General features: G+C 41.9%; 1 protein-coding gene across 3 annotated transcripts; it reads right to left on the bottom strand.

Moving 5' to 3' along the window:
* Positions 1 to 246: 246 nt before the first annotated feature.
* Positions 247 to 21,939, bottom strand: hibch (3-hydroxyisobutyryl-CoA hydrolase). Of its 3 annotated transcripts, none has more exons than XM_085384156.1 (14): positions 21,823 to 21,939; positions 21,489 to 21,531; positions 20,403 to 20,534; positions 19,388 to 19,472; positions 19,203 to 19,283; positions 19,004 to 19,056; positions 10,335 to 10,413; positions 5,365 to 5,510; positions 4,212 to 4,298; positions 4,048 to 4,106; positions 3,707 to 3,788; positions 2,762 to 2,881; positions 2,624 to 2,657; positions 247 to 2,089 (listed from the first exon to the last, which is right to left on the bottom strand). In XM_085384156.1, the coding sequence occupies exons 1-14, from the start codon at positions 21,852 to 21,854 to the stop codon at positions 1,974 to 1,976; spliced, it is 1,149 nt and encodes a 382-aa protein (XP_085240282.1). In that variant the 5' UTR covers positions 21,855 to 21,939; the 3' UTR covers positions 247 to 1,973. The 3 variants fall into 3 exon arrangements, with proteins under 3 accessions (XP_085240282.1, XP_085240283.1, XP_085240284.1); XM_085384157.1 differs by lacking the exon at positions 21,823 to 21,939 and adding an exon at positions 21,702 to 21,809; XM_085384158.1 differs by lacking the exon at positions 21,823 to 21,939 and having other exon boundaries at positions 21,372 to 21,526.
* Between the last annotated feature and the right edge of the window lie 380 nt (positions 21,940 to 22,319).

Genomic DNA, 22,319 nt, shown 5'->3' with positions numbered 1-22,319 from the left:
ATCATTCCCAGGTGCCAGCCTGTGCTACCGAAGCAGGATTTCCTGGCAGTGCTGCAAACAGAACAGAGCACTTGACGTAAAATAAACGTGTTTACTTTGGAGAGTTTATATCTGAGCAGCAGCTTAGTGCTCTCATGCTGATAACTAAGGCACTTTGTAAAGTTACACAAGAACATTTTAGGTCATAAAAAATACCATCCTCAACAATCAGTTCCTTTAAACACACCCAGTAAAAAACACATAGAATTTCATGTGACCAGCTCTTTTATTGCCCTCTGTTCCAGCACTGAATCCGACTCTGGTTGTTTCATAAATAATGCAGCTGCAGAGACCTAATGATGAGGGAAGTGATTTGATTTCCTCTGAACAAACATCGGGAAAATTATTAGAAAAAACAAAACGTGCATTTCAGACGACTAAAACCAGATTTGCTTTGCTAAATTATGCAGATACATTCAATATCAGCAGTAATTTATAGGTTTGTCTTCGAAGTATTGTTTGGATTTGTGTTAGAACACTTTATTAATTCCCTGTTATACCTAAAAACAACTACAGGTAGCACTTACACTGATCTGCCACAACATTAAAACCATTTTTCCAGTACCAGAGAATTTAGGGATATTCCAGAGCAGTGAAGATATTAGTAAATGTGTAATTAATAGTGGGGGGAAAAGGTTTTTGCTTTAAGATGTTAATCAGACTTGACTGATGAGTCTTGGTAACCATTAACATTAAAAAAATTGAAATAATGCTTCAAAATAAATGCTCATATCTCACCTACAAGTGGCGAGACTTGATTCCAGAAGGACTGTACTCATATCAGCTCTGACTTATCAGAGGATTCAACTTCTGTGACCAGTGTTAGAATGGCCCATTGGGTCCAGTGGGTTGCCAGGTGGGGCCATAGACTGTATATGAAGATGGGCTTAGCTTCCGAAGTTAAAAACTTAAGCCGAAGCACCTTGACATTTTAACCTTTTTTAATGCCCACTAGGGGGCGACTCCTATGGTGACAAACATGTCTTTTTTTAAAGATAGATGTTCATGAGGAAAAAAACCCAAAAATCAACTGCACGATTGATTTACAAAATCGAAAGATTTTCCTTAACAAGACATGGGTTAAATCACTAGTTTTAAGTCTTTATAAATGGCAGTAAACTTGATAGAAAAGCGCAGTATTAAGGTTTCAAAAAGAGGACTGTGCAAACCAGTGCATGATGTCATGTGGGTATGCCCATCTTTAATATACAGTCTTTGTTTAGGGTCTCTGTGGACTGAGCTTTTTCCAACAAATTTGATCAATGCGAAAATGTTTAGGAAGCTGCACCTTGTCAGAGCAACATCAAAGGTTTCCCAGCACCGCACTGTAACAAGATGATCGATGTTATCCAGCGTTGAGGGGTTTTAAATGATGCGGCCTGTATGAGATTAAACATTGGAGGAAAAAAAAAAAAAAGGGAACAGGAAACAGGAAGCTGAGACGATATATGATCTGTATCAGAAGCTGTGACCGCGCTGCAGGACTACAGATGATACTGCTCCGTGTCACATCAACAAACATCCACAGGAAATGTAGTGAAGCACTCAGTGGTGAGATCATTATCCCCTCCTGTGTCCTTGTGCTAATGTAGCACTGCTGTTCTGATCCTTTAACATGCAGCACTGTAACATTACAACTGTACAAACTATGCAGAAAGACTCCACTGCAGAGCAACAGTGCACCAAACTGCCTGCTCCCTCTTCTGCCTGTGAGCATGACTCAGCTGTGGAGACATAGTCGTGATTTTTCTGTAAAGAATCACCAGAACTACTACTTATTCTACAGCAATAACACGGTTTATGAACAAGGGCTGACACGCTTCCATCCACAGCGGCACGCTCCTCCATAAAAGGATGGGGGGGACAGGAAGTGGCCGGTTAGAGAAGGCTTAGCGGTGTGTTGTTTGAAGTTGGGAGGCAGCTGCTGACCAACTTCACAAAGTCAGGTCCTTCTCACCCAAGGAGGAAAAACACTGCTCCACCATCTGGTTGGACACCTCCTCCAGTGTTGATGGGTTCCACTTGGGATTCTGGTCTTTGTCAACTAGCACTAAAAACACAGAACATCGAGTTTAGTGATGCTAAGAGGAACAATAACTAACCCACAACCTTTAGAGGCGAGCATATACTTCTGCAGAGTGATCCGTGATTATAATAATCACTGCTCAGAATCCTTGCTAGTCCCAGTATATACTTTAAATCTGAACCAAAAAACCAAAGCTTATTTTAAAAAGGCTGATCTCCCCTTCAAGGTTGTCTTCGTGTGTACCTCAGGACCTCTTCCAGCAAGCCTGATTTTTCAGATCTCCCCCTGAAGCTCATAATTTGCCTTTGTGCATATGTGCATGAGCTAAGCGCCTTCAGCTGAGCTGGAGGAGATGCACCAGGAGACGACCTCAAAGAGGAGATCGGCACGGTTTAAATCAGGTAACGTTTTAATCTCTTTATCATTTTCATTTTACTTTAGTTTACTGATCCTACAGTGTTTATTATGTTTGGTAAATCTATGTAAAAATAAGTTACAAGACTAAGTTTCATACCCATCCTCTTCTGCTTTTGTGTCCCCTGTACTGCAGTGACTTACCGGCTCGAACGCCTTCATAGAAATCACAGCCCCTCTGCAACACAACACAAACAATGCCTTATCACTCCCTGAAACACATCATCAGAGCTGAAATGTGAAACCACCTTGGGTTTCAGACTTCACTATGATGGTTTTTACCATGCAGGCCTGGCTCAGTCGATACTCCATCACCAGCACGTCCTGCAGGCTCAGAGCTGCGCCCGCCTGCAGCTGCTTGAGGGTGATCTTCAGGGACGTGGGAGACATTTTGGACAGAGTCTAGAGGAAGAGAAACCGTTTGTTTGTTTTACTCAGATTTGGCTTCATAATATCAGAACAGTCACAATCTAAGACAAATCGTTCCTTCTGTGGATTCTAACAGCCCCAGCTGTTACTTATACACATATAAACCTCTCAATAATGCCAGGATTTAGTCAGTGACAGCCGAAAGAGAGAAGGAAACTTTTAAAAAGATCATCAGCTCATCATCGAAATGCCAAAAAAAACCCAAGCTCTTTCCTCGTGCCCATGTCCAGACTCTACTTCCTTCTCACACGACAGCATTCAGAGAACATCCTTACATCCAGAAACAAAAATCACATCACAATTATTTCAACATGTAAATAAAGATTCATTAATAAAAACTTTTTTTTGTTTGTTTGCTTTGGTCTTGCTGAAGGTGAGAAGATCAAGCTCCTGGTGAACAGATTTAAGAAGTGTGGTAGGTGAGGGAGGGAGGGTCATGTGACTCGTTTAATCTCGAGTGAAGTGGGACATCGCTTTTTAGGCTGTTTGAGGGAATTTTAGTGAATGAAGCCATGATAATTCACCCTGAAATCCCACTAAAGTGTCTTTAGCTCCAGCCAGCAGGGCACGGTGATTAACCTCATTAAGTACTCATTCTCAGGTAACTACTAATTACCAAAATGCACAGCGGAGCCAAATAACACCCCGGCTTCATTCCAGCTCTGTCTGTGGGTTTATCGGAGGGTGGTGTTCACCATCAGCCTCTGTAAGAGTTCATGTTTTAAAGACAGCTGACTGTTGGAACAGAAGCAGCTGAACCGCACTCTACTTGAACTTAGCCGCAGAGGAGCAACGCACCTCAGTTTGTTTCTTAGCGAACTCTGAGCCGTCGGTCTTCAGGTTCTTCACAATGCCCTCCACACTGCTGGCGCTGAAGAGCCTGACAGGATTTAAAAGGACAAGAGACTGAAAATAAATAAAAGGCTGATAGTCTTTAAAAACAGAGCACAAAGAGATTAAAACCAGCACTGAAAGAGTGCATATAAGAGTACCGTACATATGGAGCCCTGAAAGCCGATTTCAGGAATACATTTCTGACTAAATACAGTGTTTCTGTAGATTTTCTTTATCTGTCACCAACAAAAACAGACTCCAGCTCACCTCCTGAACCTAGTTTCAGGAAGAAAGTCATGGCCCACCTGTCTATATCAGAGAGGTGCTTTTTCAAGATGAAAGGCTTCTCAGCATCCAGACTGCTCTGTGGACAAAGAGCAGAAACAAAGAGTGAGATGCAGTAATGAAAATATACAGCTAGAGTCTAAGCCACATGTTTGTGTAAATGACTGGCTTCTTGGCTTCTAACCTGGCTCTGGTAGGAGTCTAGCACTCTGGAGACATCTTCAGCAGAGGGAGACTTCAAGTCCACGAGCTCCTTCTGCAGGTCTGGGATCTGTTTAATGCAAACGGAAAAAGTCAGTCTGCAGCTGATCTGTCGTTTATGATGTGTAGAAGTCTGACGTGTCAGCACATTCACTAAACATAGTTTTATCGTCTAATAAATAAACAGAATGTGAGGATTGTTATTCCCGACTAATGAAAAATTTAGGTTATGTTAACTCTGTTTATAGTTTCTCCATCTCAGTCGTCCTTGATCGCTTCCTGTTTGACTTTGACATTTTTTTGCGTGTATTGCTTTGTCTTTACTTTCTCCATTTTTCCTTCTTTGCAATCGCCTGCCCTGCCCTCATCTTCACCGCCTCTTCCTGCAGTCTCTCAGTTTCTTCTTTCAGCTGCTCCCTTTGCTTCACAGCAGGTCATCTGCTTCCATCTCATCCTATCCCAAGCATCCTCCTCTGTCCCATCAACCTTCTGAATGTCCTCCTTCACTACACTGATGAACTTACACTGAGGCCTTCATCAGGCCGACCTCAAATACCTCAGATTATACTTAATCTGGAAGTCATCAATGCAATAAAGTCTAAACTATAAATAAAAACAGATGCTAAAACAGTACCTGAAAGTAAAATGGAAAAATCAATCTAACACTTCAATCGGTAAGCTACCCTCTTAATGAAATTTGACTATCAGACCCCACCGATAATCTTGTTTCTTTCTCCTTGTTCATGTCAGCTCATTGCTAACACTCTGTGCAGATTCCTTTTGTTTTATTTACTCAGATTCAGAATTTGTGTATTTTGGCTCTTCTTGCATCAGCTCATTACCTCCGAGTCCTCTCTCCTGTCTTATCTAACCCTTTGTCTTGTTGGTAAACTTCCACTGAGGTGAGATGTGTTTGTTTCTGCCCAAACCAAGGTTAGAGTCATAAACAACCTGCCGCCCACCGCTCTGACCTCATGCCAACAGCAAGAAAAACACAACTGGCCTCTGCGCTGGCCGGTGAATGCTGGCACCGTAAACAAGAGTGAGGCCTCCAGTGAATCAGCATCTGGCTTTCCAGTGCAGCTCTGACCTCACCCCCGCACTTCCAACACCTGAACTGAAAGCTCACACGGTACCTTCTTAGACTCCACAAAGTGAGTGGCAACCCCGGCTCTCTGCACATCCCGTCCTTTAAGTCGGAAGCCCGTCAAGGCAAGAAACAATCCCAACTTCCCCTGGAGCCTCGGCAGAAAATAGCCACCTCCCACATCAGGGAAAAGCCCTTTCAAAATAAAATGAAAAGCAGAGTTAATAACAGTTTGCACAGGTTTTTCATGAAAGCAGCATGCCTATTAATCAGTGACTTACACAAGCCAAGCAAGGGTTTTTATTATAATGACTTTTCCCTGAGAATAATCAATGGTTTTGTCCTAAAATATCATCCCCCCTCACTCTAAGACAATTTACACATGGTGGTATTCCAGCAAAAGGCCACTGGCACACTACAAAAGGCCAAATATGCAGCTTAGGAGAATTAATGATCATCATCACAATCTGCAGATTTAATCCGTTCGTTCTGTCCTTTCAATAATGTTTCCATTTGATTTCAATATTTCTGACAGGACGCGACAGTCCAGTGCTTACAGCGGGTTCTGTAGTGTGGCGAGAGGGGGGGATTAGATAAGCTGACCTGATTTATGGCTGAAAATGTAATATTATAAATGTGGCAGATTATGGCTGTTGTTCAGAAGGCTGGCAGGGCCGAGTTAAATCTGTTAATCCCGCCTCACGGGGGGTAACAGGGGTTACAGCGTGCTTGTGTGTGTAGATATAAAGATATGATGTAAGTACTGCTAGAGATGCTATTAATACAAAGACAAGTTTTCCTGGGGGAATAATTAAGTAATCTCAGGCACTGACAGCTACAGCTAAATCACGCCCATGTGATGCTTCAATGTTTGTGAACCAGTGCATTTACAGGTTCATATGGAGCCTCGTGTTCACCCGCTTTTGATTACATGTCATGTTACGTGAAAATACGATAAGTACATTTTAAAAACAACAGAAACACATCTTCTCTCCTTTTTGCCAATGATCTGCTGGGACTGAGACAACACGCAGTTATTGCCTCGTTATTGCTTGTTTATCTTTGCTATGACTTGTTTATCATAATTTTGGGGGTAACAAAAAGAACTCACTTTTTCATAGTTCGGCTCTGTTCCTCATGTCTAACCATTTTTTTCCCCTTCACACAGATGGAGGATGTCGTGATGACTTAAAGGTTAATGAGATTAATTCAATTAGACTGCAACAGACCATTTTATCCATCTAACAATCATATCCAGACTCCAAAATTTTAATAAGTGGACACATCCTGTTGTTACAGCAAAGCCTTTAATTCTACATCAGTAAATGTGCCCCTAATATGAGAACTACATCTCAAACATTTTCAGAGTTTACTGGCACTAAGTTTAAAGCTCCTGCAGCGTTTGAAACCCTGTCGTCTAACTCTGGAATACCACAGTGGAAAAAGCAAGATTCAGTCCACAGTGCGACTCTGGTTAAAGTAAACCAGCACAGACGAGAAGCTCTTGAGAGGATTCCTCCCCAGGATCAGGTCTAAAATAAGCTTGTGGGGTCTATAAGGCAGCTGCATTCCAGTGAAAAAGGCAGAAAAAGCTCATCCCTGATGGAAAATCACGCGGTGTGAAGTTCCTGATTACCCAGGGGACGTGCTGATAACGGCCATGCGGTGACCTGCAAGTCGAGAGCTTTTAGTAAAAACAATTGTGACAATGTTATGACCATGGCAGCTGGGAAGGGGATTAGGCGAGATTTTCTGCTTGTCCTCGCCAAAGTGATGGGAGAGATTCAAAGCTAGCAGGAGACTCAAGAAACTTAACGGTGAGGTTAAAATCAAATTATTCTGTGTGCCAATTCATGTGCAAGAGAGCACGCCAAATGAAGAACTGACACTTTAAAACAGATCACATCCAGTGTAGAACATCTTTGCCCCATTATGGCCAATCCTGAGCATGGACGATTGAAATACTGGCCCATTTCCTCCCACTCCTTACTTTAGCCTAGCCTCTGACAAAACCCCAGACAAATATCAGAGCACATCGGCGGGAATCTCCTACTTTTGTCCGCTGACAACATAATCTTCACCCTCCACCTCTCTCCAGACACCAGACCGACTCCACAGCGCTACACATCAGCAGAAGATTTATTATAAAGTCAGAGCCCAGAGTACTTCAGAATAATAAGTCTGACATGCTTCTGTTTGTATGTGTGGGTGTCAAATGAAGAATGGCTCGAGCGTCCTTGGACGTTTGCACGTATGAGGGAGCGAGTGCACACAATCAATTTATCAGAACCTGAACAGACTCGGAAAAAATGAGCAGTGCCCACGCTGCAAAGCCCTCTCCTAATCCACTGACTCCAGGACCAACGTAATAAAACCTGCACAGAACGTTACAAAACACCCTGAGAACCTTTATGAAGACACTGACGACATTAACTGTTCGATCACAGCAACACAAACCCACTGTAACAAATACCTTTACAGTCATATCACTCTGGAAACAGCTTATACGCATTCACAGCAACAGAGCTGTGGTAATCCCAGTGGATTTCATTGACAACATGCTAGTTCACGGTACAATGTCGACTGCATTTGTTGTCACAGATTTGTTACTAATCTCCTCAGCACCTCAGCAGATGACCATCTGTCCACTAGAGACAATTAGCAAGAGAGGAACCTACAAGTTTAGTGTCTCAGTGGCCTTTTTCACTGGAGGACCTGCCTCACACTGCAACAGACAAAGATGTCCTACATGATTCAGTTATGATGCTTTAAAAGATCTAACAGGTTAATGTAGCACTTTTTAGTTGGATCAGATCATTTTCTGGCTCCATATCAGGACACTGTAATCTATTATCTTTAAACATGCATGAAATAATTAAAGAATTTGACCTTCTACAACTCTTCAGCAACTAACACACTGACAGATGATTTTTGCCGAAGGATTCAAAGGATGTGATTTTTATGTTTGCTTCCAAAGACTGTAGGTCTGGGCCTCTTTGCTTAGGCTGCTGCCCCCGCGACCCGGCCTCGGATAAAGCGGATGAAGATGGATGGATGGATGGATGGACTGTAAAAAGATGGATGTAGGAATATGTTAAACCTTCACTCTTTCTAATGGCCAGCAGAAGGCGAAAAGGCCTCTGGTTGTATACAAGTCGATGAGAAAACTGAAAGTTTCACTAGTTTCAGTTCATGCTGGATAAAATATGATAATTTTGTTTGACACCTACTGGAGTCAAAAAGGAGAATTATGCCAGCGAGGCTGGTGCAGGACATGTTACTAGGATGAACTGGATTAGAAATGAGCACATCAGAGGGACAGCTCAGGTTGGGCTGAGATGGTTTGGACATGTGCAGAGGAAGGATAGTGGATAATATGGAGCTGCCAGGCAGGAAGAGAAGAAGAAGACCACAGAGAAAGTTCATGGATGTATAGAAGGAGGACACAAGTTTTCTCAGTTTTGCTAGAGTGGCTAAATTTAATGTAGCATTTCTTAAAACATATTTTTAGAAAGTTTAGTCAAGAAGTTTAGTAAACTCCTGACATCCACCTGCAGAGCATTGGCCTTTCCTGCTCTGTGACTGTTTGAAGTCCTGGATTTGTCTCTTCCCTTCTGGGTGATGGAGTGTGTTTGTTTCCCTATCTCCCTGGAGGCTCAGATAAAAAAAAACAAGTTTCTGTGTCAGAAGGCAGCAACAGGAGTAGAACAACATACAGCCTGCTTTTCTATCACTGACATGTACGTCTTCCAGGAAAAGATGAATCATATATGGGAAAAGCAGCTGTTACTGACGACAGCTGCACCGCTGGATCACCTCTCAGTGGGCTCGACTCTTCTATATCAATCTTTTTTTACACACAGAAAGTGATGTGCTGGTCCAGCGAGTCCACACACTTACCACTACTGCATTTAGCAAGTCCAACTAAGCAACCACAGCAACCCATTTAAGGGTTCCTGAACTACTACCAATTTAAAATACACTATGACACTGCCGCTTCAGTCTCCTATGAATAATTTTAAAGTTTTTTAGTTGGCTTAGAAAAAGAAGCGCCACCAAACGCTGCAGTTCCTCTAATGCCCACTTGAGGCTCTCTACAAAAGTGACCCACTCCTCATAGACCCCCACGTTTAAAGGGAGCATAAAACAACATGTTACCGCCTGGTAGAACAACATGTACAAGGGTGATTCCTTTTAAATAATTATAATTCATGCTTCCTTTGCTTGACAGGTGGCACACCTGATTGCTGTCTGTTAGGCTTCTTATAATCTGTTCTAATCCCTGAACAGGACCTCTTGAACATTTCTGTGTTGGTGAACAAAGTTTGAAGTTAATTTTGCAAATTATGGTCAGAAGGGACGATTACCCAGAGTATTTTCATTGGCTAACAACCTGTCAATCACAAGTCGCTGGCCAATGAGCATGCAGTGGCCTCAGTTTCTCAGTCAGACCCACACCGCTCAAGATGGTGACAGCGAATATGCCCCGCTTGTTTATTCTGCTGTTAGCTCAGCACTTCACCCTCTTGTCCATGTTGAATTACTTTTGGCTCCAAAAAGACAAAATGGCAGCAGATAAACTGCAGCCCAAAAACAATTGGTGACATCATCATCATCTTATCTACCGCCTTAAAAAGTTCTAAAGACTAAATATTCCTTTTTTAGATTACTGAGCTTCTGTTTTCCAAACTGTCTGAAAAGGTCTTTTTGTGATTTGTACCATTGCTGAAGATTAAAGGCTTAAACGCTGGACTTACTTTTTCCACCCTGCCCATTTTAGCAGTTCATTTTCAACACTTATTTAGGAATGAGGTCATCAGCAAACTGCACTGAATGCAAATCACTCTTCTGCTCGTGTTTGGCTCCCCAGCTTCAAATGCAGACAGACCTTGTATGTGAACTGGGTCCAGCTTGAAATCATTGCTCCTACATAATTAATATTCTAGATATACACTCCCACTGATGTGGGCCAACCCTTGCCACTGAGCACTCCCTCAATCAGGCAGATCGCAGGCTTACCAATGGCAGTCTCTGGCATCGCAAACAGCGTCTTCTCAGTGGCCACTCGAAACCGTCCGTGAACTGAGAGACCCACGCCCTACAGGTATAAGAGAACACGTTTTAAAATAATTAGAGAAATAAAATAAAAGTCATATGATAGAATAGAGTAAAATTAAAAAAAAGAAGAAAAAAAAAGAAAAAGGAGGGATCAGTGTCATTAATGACCGTCACCTCTACAGAAAGCTGGAGACTCAGATGAAAATTGGCTGAAAAAAGTAAACCAGGTTAACCTGTCAAGAAAGTGTGTGTGTGTGTGTGTGTGTGTGTGTGTGTGTGTGTGTGTGTGTGTGTGTGTGTGTGTAACTCATGCAGCTCCCAGCAGGGAGAGAGGTGAAGGCTAATGAGCAGTGTTGGCCAGAGGACATTTCCAGCACAGTAAGGTGTGTGTGTGTTATATTATAAGGTTGCCTTGGAAACAACATCCCCTTGCATACCTGAATGCATATGGCCCTGCAGATAGGCAGGAAAATTACACTACCTGATTGTTCATTATAACTGAAGTACCTGTCAATTGGAAGCTTTTATTTTGAAGGTCAAATATATATCTGCAATAACAGTGTTAGACGTTCAAAGAGAACATTGTTCAATCCAAAAAAAAACCAACACATAAAAATGTTTGTTGTGTAAAAGCTGCTGGTGTATCTCAGTTCATCCCAATGCCGAGTGTCTGTTGGTGGTGGGTTATGGCGTTTGCTGTTGTAACGTTCAGGCTTCAACGTTCTCACCTCTCACTCACTTTGTGAATTTGACATGTGTGTAATTAGACAAAGGAAGGAGTAAATGGCTCTTACAGGGGTGGATTTTACCCCGAACTACAATCTTTTCTCAACTCTAACCAGGTAGTTTTATAACCTGAGCTTGATCATCAACTCATCAATTAAAAAAGCAACATCAAGTGCAAAACACAACAGAGTCCAGTCTGCTGTCCAGTGTTCTGATATCAGAAATCCCGATGTCTCAGTCCGAATTTACAACTGGATCACTTCTTAAAATCTGACATTCTACTCAAAAAGTTGGAGAAGCCAAACCAACGCTGACTTTGTTGATGAATTGTTGAATGGCTCTAGCTTGGCACGGAGAAAGCTTTACTGGAACATGTTCAAGTTGGGTGTGACATCACTCCCAGCTCTGACATCCAAAGTTAAAAAGATTACGGCATAATGCGACTGCCATCACTCCAACGTCTTAATGCGGACTTTACCAGGATCGTCACCTCTTGGCGGCCAGTACTTCCACAGTAGCTCTGTCAAAGTGCCAACGCCAAAAATGACACGACGTGTGAGAATGTGTCGATCCACAACATTCAAAACTGTAATTTATGTGGACAGCAACAATAAAAAAAAGATATAAAAACAGGAAGCGATACACAAACCCTCAAAATCAGGATTATTTAACTTGAGGACCCACTCGCTCCATTATCATGATGGAAACCTTTAGCAGTGGACTCCCCAAATTAAAAGACCCCCATTGATAAATTCAGGGATCTGGCTTAATGAGTTTGGGTTTGAATGTGTAGCAGACTCTGTGTACACAGTTCTTCTGCTCTCACTACACCAGTGTATTAATACAACCCACAATCCTGACTTTATGAATGTGGGCTTTATGATTACACTCGTGGCATTTCATCAATAAAAATAGTTTAAATCTGTGTGACATTTAACCGATGCCAACATCCTGTGATGTGTCGGGGAGTCGATGTAACGCAGACCAACATTCGTTGTTAACTAACCACCAGTAATTATTAATTAAACCACAGAACTGGTGTCACAATACAGTTTAATAAGGGCCAACCTTTTTTTCAGTGTCTGAAGATTCTATATATAAAGGATCATGTTTGAATAACAGATATAAATTTAATCTCACATAATTCACATGGCACTCCAACCTCTCGTCCAAATTGGTACAAAAACAATTTGGTGGTGTAGAGAAACCAGCGTAGCAACACCAAAGTCTTCCTATAAGCAAAACTTCACACCTTTTTTACCTGACAATTATATGATGTAATTCTTTGAATGTCGGCATGGATCTGTTATTACTGCAGCCTGTACAAAATCCAGCAGCTCGTCTTTAGACAGGAATGAAATGCCATTGGTCACATCTTCACATGTTCATGTTTTTAAAGAGTCTCGCTGGTTTGGCGCCACCCTACTTAAGAGACCTTTTACAGGTTTGTGGTTTTTATTGTGGATTTTTGGGTATATTCATAGTCTGCTTAATGACTCTTGTGTATAATGTATGTATGTATTTTGTACAGCCTGTGCAGCATTTTGGTCAGCTGAGGTTCTTTTAAATGTGGTACAGAAATAAACTAAATTAAAGCCATGTACATACAGAAAAATAAGGTTTTTCAGCTTTTTCCCTGCACAAGTTACAGTCCTACTATTCCCTTGTGAATCAATGTAGCAACATGACTGGCTGATATTTCCTCTTTCAATTGACGACACCATCCAGCATCTTAACATTTCAGAATTGTCCCACTGATTTCTATTCGTTTTTTTTTTTTAAATTTTTTGGCACCTTGCTATCGTCTTACTGTATATGCACTCTATGAGTCAGCACTACTAAAGATCAATCATGCTGTCGTTTAGTGCAAAGTAAAGGTTGTTACCTGCTGAGGGATCAATCACAGCCAAAACAACAGCAGCTGATTGATTACAGCTGACAAACTGTCTTTATCTTGATCTCAGCGATCAGCAAAAGAGTTCAGAGCTGGACAGCAGCGCTGCTGGATCCGCCTCACAGCAGAGAGATAAACGACCACAGGGGAATAAAAATATCTGATCACTGGAGACTAAACAGGCCTCTGCCAAGAGAAGTTGCTCCTCTGGAAGACCCAGAACCCAAAAACCTTAAAAAAAAACACCATTGGGGACACAGGCCTTTGCATTTATTTCATGATGACATTTCTCAAAAAAAAAAAGTTAAGGATGGATTTACATGAGAATTTTTCCAGAGGTGAGGCTTTGCCCCACTCAGAAGTGGGTCATTCATTATAAATATACTGAATTTTAAAAAGTTCCCACCAGACCCCGTCAAGCTGATTTTTTTTCTATGCATGCAAAATTTCACTGTCATACTATGAATATTTTCAAACTTTCAGGTCTTCAAAGTATATACAGGTAAGCTGAAATTTTGCACCTTCTTCCAAGCATTTTATCAGAGACACCGACATGCAAACCCTGTGAGATCCAAACTTGCTCAGGACCTACAATGGTTTGATCGATGTGATACAGCTAAACTTCCAGTGCTTGTTTCTGTTCCTCCGCATCACAGACATTAAAGTGGTGATGTTTATCCAAACTCTCTATGTTTATACACAATCCTTCATTTAATCGTGGGTAATTATTAATCTCAAAGCGTCTCTTTTATCCAGTATCCCCTGCCCTTCCCTGATCCTAGTTATACCGGATGTAAAATGGTAAATGGCCTGTATTTATATAGCGCCTTACTAGTCCCTAAGGACCCCAAAGCGCTTTACATATCCAGTCATCCACCCATTCACACACACATTCACACACTGGTGATGGCAAGCTACATTGTAGCCACAGCCACCCTGGGGCGCACTGACAGAGGCGAGGCTGCCGGACACTGGCGCCAACGGGCCCTCTGACCACCACCAGTAGGCAACGGGTGAAGTGTCTTGCCCAAGGACACAACGACCGACTGTCCAAGCCGGGGCTCGAACCGGCAACCTTCCGATTACAAGGCGAACTCCCAACTCTTGAGCCACGATTGCCCCAAACAAGAGTGGTTACGGTTTGCAGTTGTAGCATCTATTCTCATGGTGATGTGTTCGTAAGAACTCTGTGCAGTTTAACTTTTACTTCCATCTACAGCTGTGGAAGCTATATGAACCTTCAAGTGTAAACTATGCTCTTTAACTGGCACCTTTTATTACATGTTATGGGAATGACTACTTTGTGGAAACAGTCTGGTTTTTAAAAGCCATAAATGTGTTTTTGGATGGCAACAACAGTTGCTCACTTTTATCTTGAGTTGTCCATCGCATGTATCTATGGGTCCTAAAGACAACACTTTTAAACTTTGGGCTCAAAAGGTGGAGAGGGCTTACGTACTGAAAGACCCACCTCCTATTCTTTTCATACCTCTCCATTCATCTCCTCCAGGCCTCCTTTCTTTGGGGTTTGTGTTTGTTTGCTTAATCTGTGTGAAGCTCTTTGGTTTCACTGTTTCCATGTTGATGTTTGTTACAAATGTAATTACAAAAATACATAGAATTTACATTTCAACAAACGAGCGAGTGCTCCTCTCATCTGCATCTATTTTTAGTAACCAGATGAGTCATGTAAAGCGACGTGACCTTGAACTGTACAATTGATGTACCGAGTGTTGAGATTTAAATATATATTTTAATGCTTATTTGCTGATTATATTGTTTTATGTATAAAAGAGGGCCAGCTTTGAGACTAGGTCACAGGCTGACAGGAAACTGCATGTTTTTTGTAGAGTATGAGCAACAGACAGAGTGAAACTAAGTTCAGACAGGTTGCCCTGGCAAAAGACCTCAGAAAGGGGAAGTTATTCCAAGCTGCACAGGAAGTTTTAGTGCACAGGCATATTAATAAATCAGACACAGAAAAGAGGAACTGAGTAGAAGGAGTTTGTTTGTAATGAAACTGTGTGTGTCACGTGTGACGTGTGTGACGTCTGAGGTAACAAAATAACACCATATAAGACACATGTTGAGCTTGTAATGTTAGAGATCCTGCAACTGGCGTTTGGGCTGTGCAGGGGTCTCTCTCTTCCGTAAGATGATTGAATTAAAAGAAATATAAATGTTTTGACCACTATGAGTCGGGTTTTTCTCTGTTCTATCATGGGGATAAAAAAACAAACAAAAAAAAAACGGGTTTTAATACGAGTAAATCACGGTATCAAATTCAGCCAAAGGGCAGAAATAACATAACCTGAAAATAACTGTGGGAAAGCTTACTTCTTTTACGAAGAAAGAGAAAGACAAATGAGAAAAAGAAGGATGGCTGAAAGCAGCCTGTGGAACAAGAGGCCGTTTAATCACATTACTCGAGTTTCACCATAAAAGTAGTGGAATACTGCGAAGCGCTGGTATAGAGCCTTATAAGAACATGTCTCCAGATCCTCCTGTAAACAACGCCAATTTGTCAGCAGACGAGCGTGTTTACAACTTAAAAATTTACAACTTGGCTGGTGAAGCTTAGAGCGCTGAAGATTGTGGAGGCATTCCTGAAGCCCTCTTTAGGATATCTGGGTTATTATGACGTAGTTGTCACACAAATTTGGCTTTGCATAATCAGAAATCAGTAGGTGAGACTGTGAGTGAGAGTGGAAAGTCTGTCACTTACACACCAAGTGACAGATGTCTGTTTGGACACAACAGTTGAGTTACTCTCCACATCGCTCTCACTCACAGAATTCCCCTTTAAAACAACTACACAGGCTCTGGATGGAAAACGAAAACCTTAAAACAGAGATTAAAAACCTTGTAGGCACTCCTTTCATGAGGCTATCAGGAAAAATGTAAACAGGAACTCTTTACTCCAAGGAGACAGAGATCAGAGTCATGCAGCTCTGGGCAAATATCTATCAAACGGGCAGCATTTCCCTTTACGAGCCATCTTAAATACAGAGTGTTCTCACTATGTAAATGTTTGAAATCTAAAGTGCAAGCACAGAAGGACAGGGACACAGTGTCTGCTCAAACAAAGCACGGTGGATTAATAAGGAGCATTCACAGAGCTTAATTCAGTGGACTTTAAACAAGGTGAGCGTTGACTGATGTGCGTGAGATGTGATGGGATAATCAAACAGTTTGTCTCTGACTGCTATCTGACCTGCCTTTTACTCCCTGGTGGTTTGTTATCGCTAATGTAATAAGAAAATATGTTCTTTGTGGGGGTTCTGCCCTGAGCTTGGAGCAGATCTGCGATCAGGGGCCTCTTGGACTTGTCCTTATATAGAGCTGCCCCTTTCCATCCAGTTATGCGCATTAAACAGCAACCACCCTCAGGATGGTTTGCTCTGACATTAGTGTCGCCTCAGTGCTGACGTGACACATTGAAGAGGTCGACTTCAAATCGCTTTAGTTCCAGAGACATAACTCATCACACAGAAGTGATTTCTCTGTGTGGAAATCACACGATTCAACAAACATCACAGTTTTTGATGGGCTGATGACCAGAGCTGACTTCAAAAAACCACACAATGCAGCACGCATGAGATCCATCCAGCATTTTACTTCATGCTGTTGTTCTGACACACAAATTACAGCTTCTGTCAGTCTTGGAAAACATCATCATCATCGTGGCTGTCTAAACACAGAGCAAGCCAAGAAACAAGATGATTTCTGGTTCACAGCTCTGGGGATTCATCTTCCTGTAAAATGTACTCCATAAAAGTGGAAGCAAGGTGTTATAACCTCAGGATAATAATGCTTGGAAACTCAGGGGCCACTTTCAGGACGTTTACTGACCACTTTCAGAAACATCCACAGTTAGCCACAACACATACAGGAACCTGTTTTCCACATGACATTCTGATGGGGAAAACCCTTAAAAACCTCTGAAGGTTCCGGGGTGTAAGGCCCCCAAACATACATTAACACCAATACTCACTACAACACAATCAATATTTATTTATGTAGTTTATAAAAGTGCTTTAAAGAAAATAATCTGAGATAATGATACATTTAGAAAGTGGGTAAAAGAAAAAAAAAACATTCAGACAAAGACTGTTCAATGCTCTGTATGTGAAGCTGAGGATTTTAAACTGGCACCAAGTAATCTAGTGAGCCAGTGAAGGGACATGAGCAAATCAGGGGACCGTCTGTTGGAGCTACTGAGGTGATTTAGGGCAGATTTACTGAGCTCTTCAACAGAAACTATAAATCTTCATTTAATAACATTTCTCAGGTGAAAAACTGGATATCAGCAGCAAATAAGTGCTAATATTAAATTTCCTGTCCCAAAGACAGCAGATATAAAATGAATAAGAGGGGACCCAGGTCTGAGCCCTGTGGGACACCACAGAAAAAGAAAATAAAAAGGGGTTTAGTAGAAAAACCTGCAGAAAGGCTGAGAATCTACTTGTTGAAGTCAAAACCAAATGTTTTCCAGATGGTTTTGACCAAAGCAGAGCTAAAAGGAGGAGTTTGGGCAAGTCAGTCCCATCTCAAGGTCCACTGAAACTTTGCATCTGTAGTTACAGACAAAACTAAGATGTCTTCCGCTCCCACAGTTTTATTCGACGTTGCTTTTCCAGTGATTTGATTCTTGTTGTTAATTCTCCTTTAGCAGTTTTTCTTTTCATGCTAATGAGGTTTTATGTTAATTACAACAATAAAGTTCTCGATCCAAAATTAAACGCTGTTTAGCGTCTGATGAATCTGACTGAAAGAGTGTTTGTTGAATAAATTCTGGAAAGACCGGCAAGACAAACACCAGCACATTTTCTCTGCTTGCTATGTCTCTCGTTATCCATGACTGTAATCTGTTTTCACTCCCAATGTAACTGGGATCACTGACATAATGCATTCCCTAACCCTAACCTCACCTCAGAGTGGGTCTGTTGTGTTATTTTCCTTATTTTCTGTTCTGTTGGTGGATGCTAGAACCAGTTTGAAAGGTTTTGAAAGGTTTATTTTAAGTCTTGCCTGTGTATGATGTAAGATAGATTTAATATTTTCATTTCAGACTAAGAAACTCCACCCTTATTTAAACCTACCGATTATGAGGGGTAGCCGATCAGAACAAAGCTAGCTTACTGGGGGAGAGGCTAAAAAAAAAAAGCACCAAAGGCCAAATTAACCCTTGCTCCACTTTGAGGATCCACTGCTACTTATATTTACAGAGAAGCACTGGATTTCTGTACTGTAGGTACTTCCCAGCCTCCAACCTGGATCGTCTGCTTGTAAGGTGAATGTGTTAACCACTACACTTTCAAAATGCAAACACAGGTGCATGAATATGAACTCTCGCTACCTGGTATCTCCATCAATATACTGTAATTAATAACAGGCCTCCTTTAATGAAAAAACTAAGTCCTAATTATCAAACTTCCCCCTAAATATGTGAAGAGCAGCCTTAATGCCCTTTCACCAGTCGTTTCAGACCTAAACTGGTCCTTACAACAGTAGCAAAGCACGCCCACACATATGCACACAGACAAGGTCGTGATGACTAATGAGCCAATGGGATACTGGCTGCTGTGAGTGACCTCGGTGACACCTCAGGAGTGACATCACCATCAAGGTCACATCAGAGATTCAAGCCTCACAGCATCTCCTGTAACCAGGTGAGTTGAACCGTGCATGTGTGCAGCTCTGCATGTATGACACTACACTAAAAGTACCAGTTCATATTCCACCCAAATCTGACACCTGGAGGGAAAGACTAGTGGCAGCAACAATGATTTGTCACTTTACATTTCATCCAATCAGAGACCACCTTGCCACTGGCAGCAGGTAACAGGAGCAGATAAATCTCCACTGACACCTACTGGCAGACTTTCACATAACATTTCATGAGAAAAAAAACAAAACAAAAACGTTTTTCATGCCTACAATTCATGCCAGTAATGGCAAACAGTATCCATCCTGAACTTTATAATACAGGATAAAAACTCAAACTCACCCCTCCCATTGTTATGCCATCAATAAGGGCGATATACGGCTTCCGGTACGATCCTTGAAAGAAGAAATAAAATGTATAAGAACAATGTGAAGCTGCCAGAGTGTTTGGATAAGTGAATGAAAACAGACAGGTAACATTTTTATTAAACAAAATAAATAAATAGATACATACATAAAATTAAATTAAATTAAATACATACCAATAGCATTGTTCAGAATATATTCCTCACGAAAGAAGTCCTGGGCAAGAGAGTCTCCGACCTTCCCGGCCTCTGTTACAGCTGAGAGGGGAAAAAAAACAAGATAAAAACAGTAATCGGTCACACAGGTCAACATAAAAACTCATCTGAAACTGATACCTGAACCTTGAAGGCAGCTTGCTTACCTCTAATGTCTCCACCTGCACAAAAAGCTTTGTCACCTGCTCCTTTAATGATCACGATGTCCGTCTCATTGTCGCTTTCCCATTTCTAGATTCCCAAACAAGGCAAAACACAGTTTTTGTTTACAGGAAATCTTCCTTTATTCAAAAACCTGCCTTAAAGTTATCGTTATTAAGTTATAGAGACTGCATGAGCAGCTACATCTGTGGTTTAAAGAGTGTGAAAAGGGATCTTTGTACAGAAATACAACCAAACATCTTCAGGACAGGTGAACCTGACAGATCTTTCACAATGTCGAACTACACATCGGTAAAAAATGAAAGGAAAAGAAAAAACCTGTGCTCAGTGTGATTCTTCAGTACTTGTTTATCCAAGTTTCTGGAATGCTACCGGACGGATGAACACTACTACTTCTTTTGTTACTTCCTTTAGGGGTTGCTGCAGTGTGTTATCTGCCTCCCTACCATCCTCCTCTGTCCCACATGACCACCTCCTTCACTACATCCATGAATATCCTTTGAAGTCTTCCACTTTTCTTCCTTTCTTTCAGCTCTTTATTAAACATTATTTGTCCAATATATCTACTATCCCTCCTCTGCACATGTCCAAACCATCTCAGCTTTGCTTTTCAGACTGTCCCCAAACTGCCCAGCTCCCACATTCTCAGTTTGAGACTGACATCATGGAGATATTTGCTCCATAATAAGGAAATAATGACATCCCACAGCCCGCTGATAGCCTCATGTCATCCTTTTTTCCTTTTCATCCCTGTGAGTTGTTCATGCTGTAGATATAAAGAAGTGGTTGCGGTACTTTAGCATCTACGGAAGAAGAGTAAGTATTAACGGAGTAACTGTTCTGTTTTGGGAGTTTAGGTGACAGGAAATTTCAAACATCTCAACAAAAATCAGCTCACTGAGCCCCTCTTTGATCGCTCAGGACCTGGTGGTGCGTGGACAAGGAAAGGTCAAGATTTTTCTTTTAATTCGTCACATACCAGATTTTGATACTACATACCTTGAGCTGGGGGTAGATTTGCCGGATCATGGTAAGGTTGAGGGCATTCAGGACTTTGGGTCTGTTCATGGTGATCACACCGGTTCTGCCCACCTTCTCCAGGAGAACCTCCGGTTCTGCATGACTCGACATCTGTAGAGCAGAGACAGGAAACCTCTATAGAAATATCTCAAAAATACTGAAAGACAAACACATTTCAACATCCACTGATCCAGGTAATGAGGAAGCAGTACAACCAAATGTTGGGGATCAGGATCCAGGAGGCTCCCTGATGCCCAACACTCTTCAAATCCTTATAGTGTGGAGGAGTAGTGGCTCTACTCTGATCGGACTCCTCAATCATTTAAACAAATCAGGACGGCGCAGTTGGTTCGACCCTGCAGATTCTGCTGCACAGCCTCTTAACAGGTTATGGACCCCAGACTGACAGCAGTACTTGGCTCTGATTTTAGAGAAGTTCAGTACAGCTGTGAACCCATGGTGCAGCTCAACTTGCTGCCGTTACCTTAAACTCAGCTTGGATGTGATTTGGGGATGGCTGGGATTTAAAGTGATCACCTTTTGCATTTGCTGGCCCTATTTTTTACTTTGAAGGCTGAAACCTGTACACTCTTCAGCAGTTGGTTCTCCTCGTTTTTGCCAGCAGATACTTGTTTGTGTTGTGTTGTTGCTCATTACTAGTTTAAGCTTTTTTAAACTCAATGACATCAAAACAAATTTTTCTCTTGCACCTTCCCTCCAGCTTATCCTGCAAACTTACGGTTCCCCCCTTTAAACGAGCCAAGCTAAAGGCCATCATCACTTCAATAGAGGGAAGAGTCAATGTATGAAGGTTACTGATAGGTATGACTAATGATTAAAACTGATAAGGTTTTATTGATACCAATGCCATTACTTATTGATCCAGTTCCCTCACTAATTTATTTATGATTTATTACTCCAGTAACCCCCAGTGTTTCCAACACGAACCAGAAGAAAGATGTAGTAAACTCAGCAGGGAAGCAGATTCTGTGTTCCTGCGCATGTCTGATGTGAGTGAAATAATCAGAGGCGGCAGTGGACCATGCTGCTGCTACAACTTCTCACCATGTGAGCCTGGATTCGCTGCAGCCTGTAGAGGGACCTCAGTCTGGAGGAAACAGCAAACACACGGAGCATTGATGACGGTTAATAAGCAGATCTGAATTAACTGGTTCAACTTACACCGCGGGGTAGCAGATACCCCGGCTACAAACACACAACCAGTCCTAGCAGGTGAGTGCAGGAAATCAGCTGACAGCCTTATATTGGTGAACAAACCTGCTGGGTCACTTTAGTGTATCTACTTGTGCCGTCCATAGCTCGTTTATGAGCAGAGACGGTCATTTAAATGTGCCAGAGGAAAAACAAGCCGGCTGCACCTCCCAGGTGAGGCTCGTACCTGTACGCAGACGTCAGGACCGTCAGGGACATGATGATTTTTGACCTGTGCCGCGGGGTCAATAGCAGAACCTCTACAGCCTCGAGTTTCAACGTTTACTTCCTGGAAGCGGGGATGAGCTCCCGCTGATTGGTGGGTGTCGGTGACGCCAGAGCGTCTCTCCGCGGTGTATTTGTGCCACACTGCCACCTGCTGGCGAGTGAAGACGACACACATATTTATTACAGACTCAAAGGCCCAGATTAAGAGAAACACGTGGCATAAAAAACAAAACACAGAGAACATTTTAGTAAAGAAATACAGATGTGCTAGTCTCTCCACAGCTGGAATGTACGGAAGCGTAGAGCTGCCACCCAGGCAAAAGAAAAATACAAGTGTATCACGTTATAACGTGAAAGGTTTATTGTTCTAACAAGACACTTTTCCTGTTTGTACAATATACTTTTCATGTTTACAATATATTGTACGAACGTGATAATTATGTATATTGTAATAAC

This window comes from Rhamphochromis longiceps, linkage group LG16 (genome assembly GCF_057381845.1).
Source record: "Rhamphochromis longiceps isolate RC_006_pf linkage group LG16, R_longiceps_female_GT1.1, whole genome shotgun sequence".
NCBI lineage: Eukaryota > Metazoa > Chordata > Actinopteri > Cichliformes > Cichlidae > Rhamphochromis > Rhamphochromis longiceps.
Note: the sequence above shows the minus strand (reverse complement) of the source record. Positions and strands in the feature narration are given on the sequence as shown.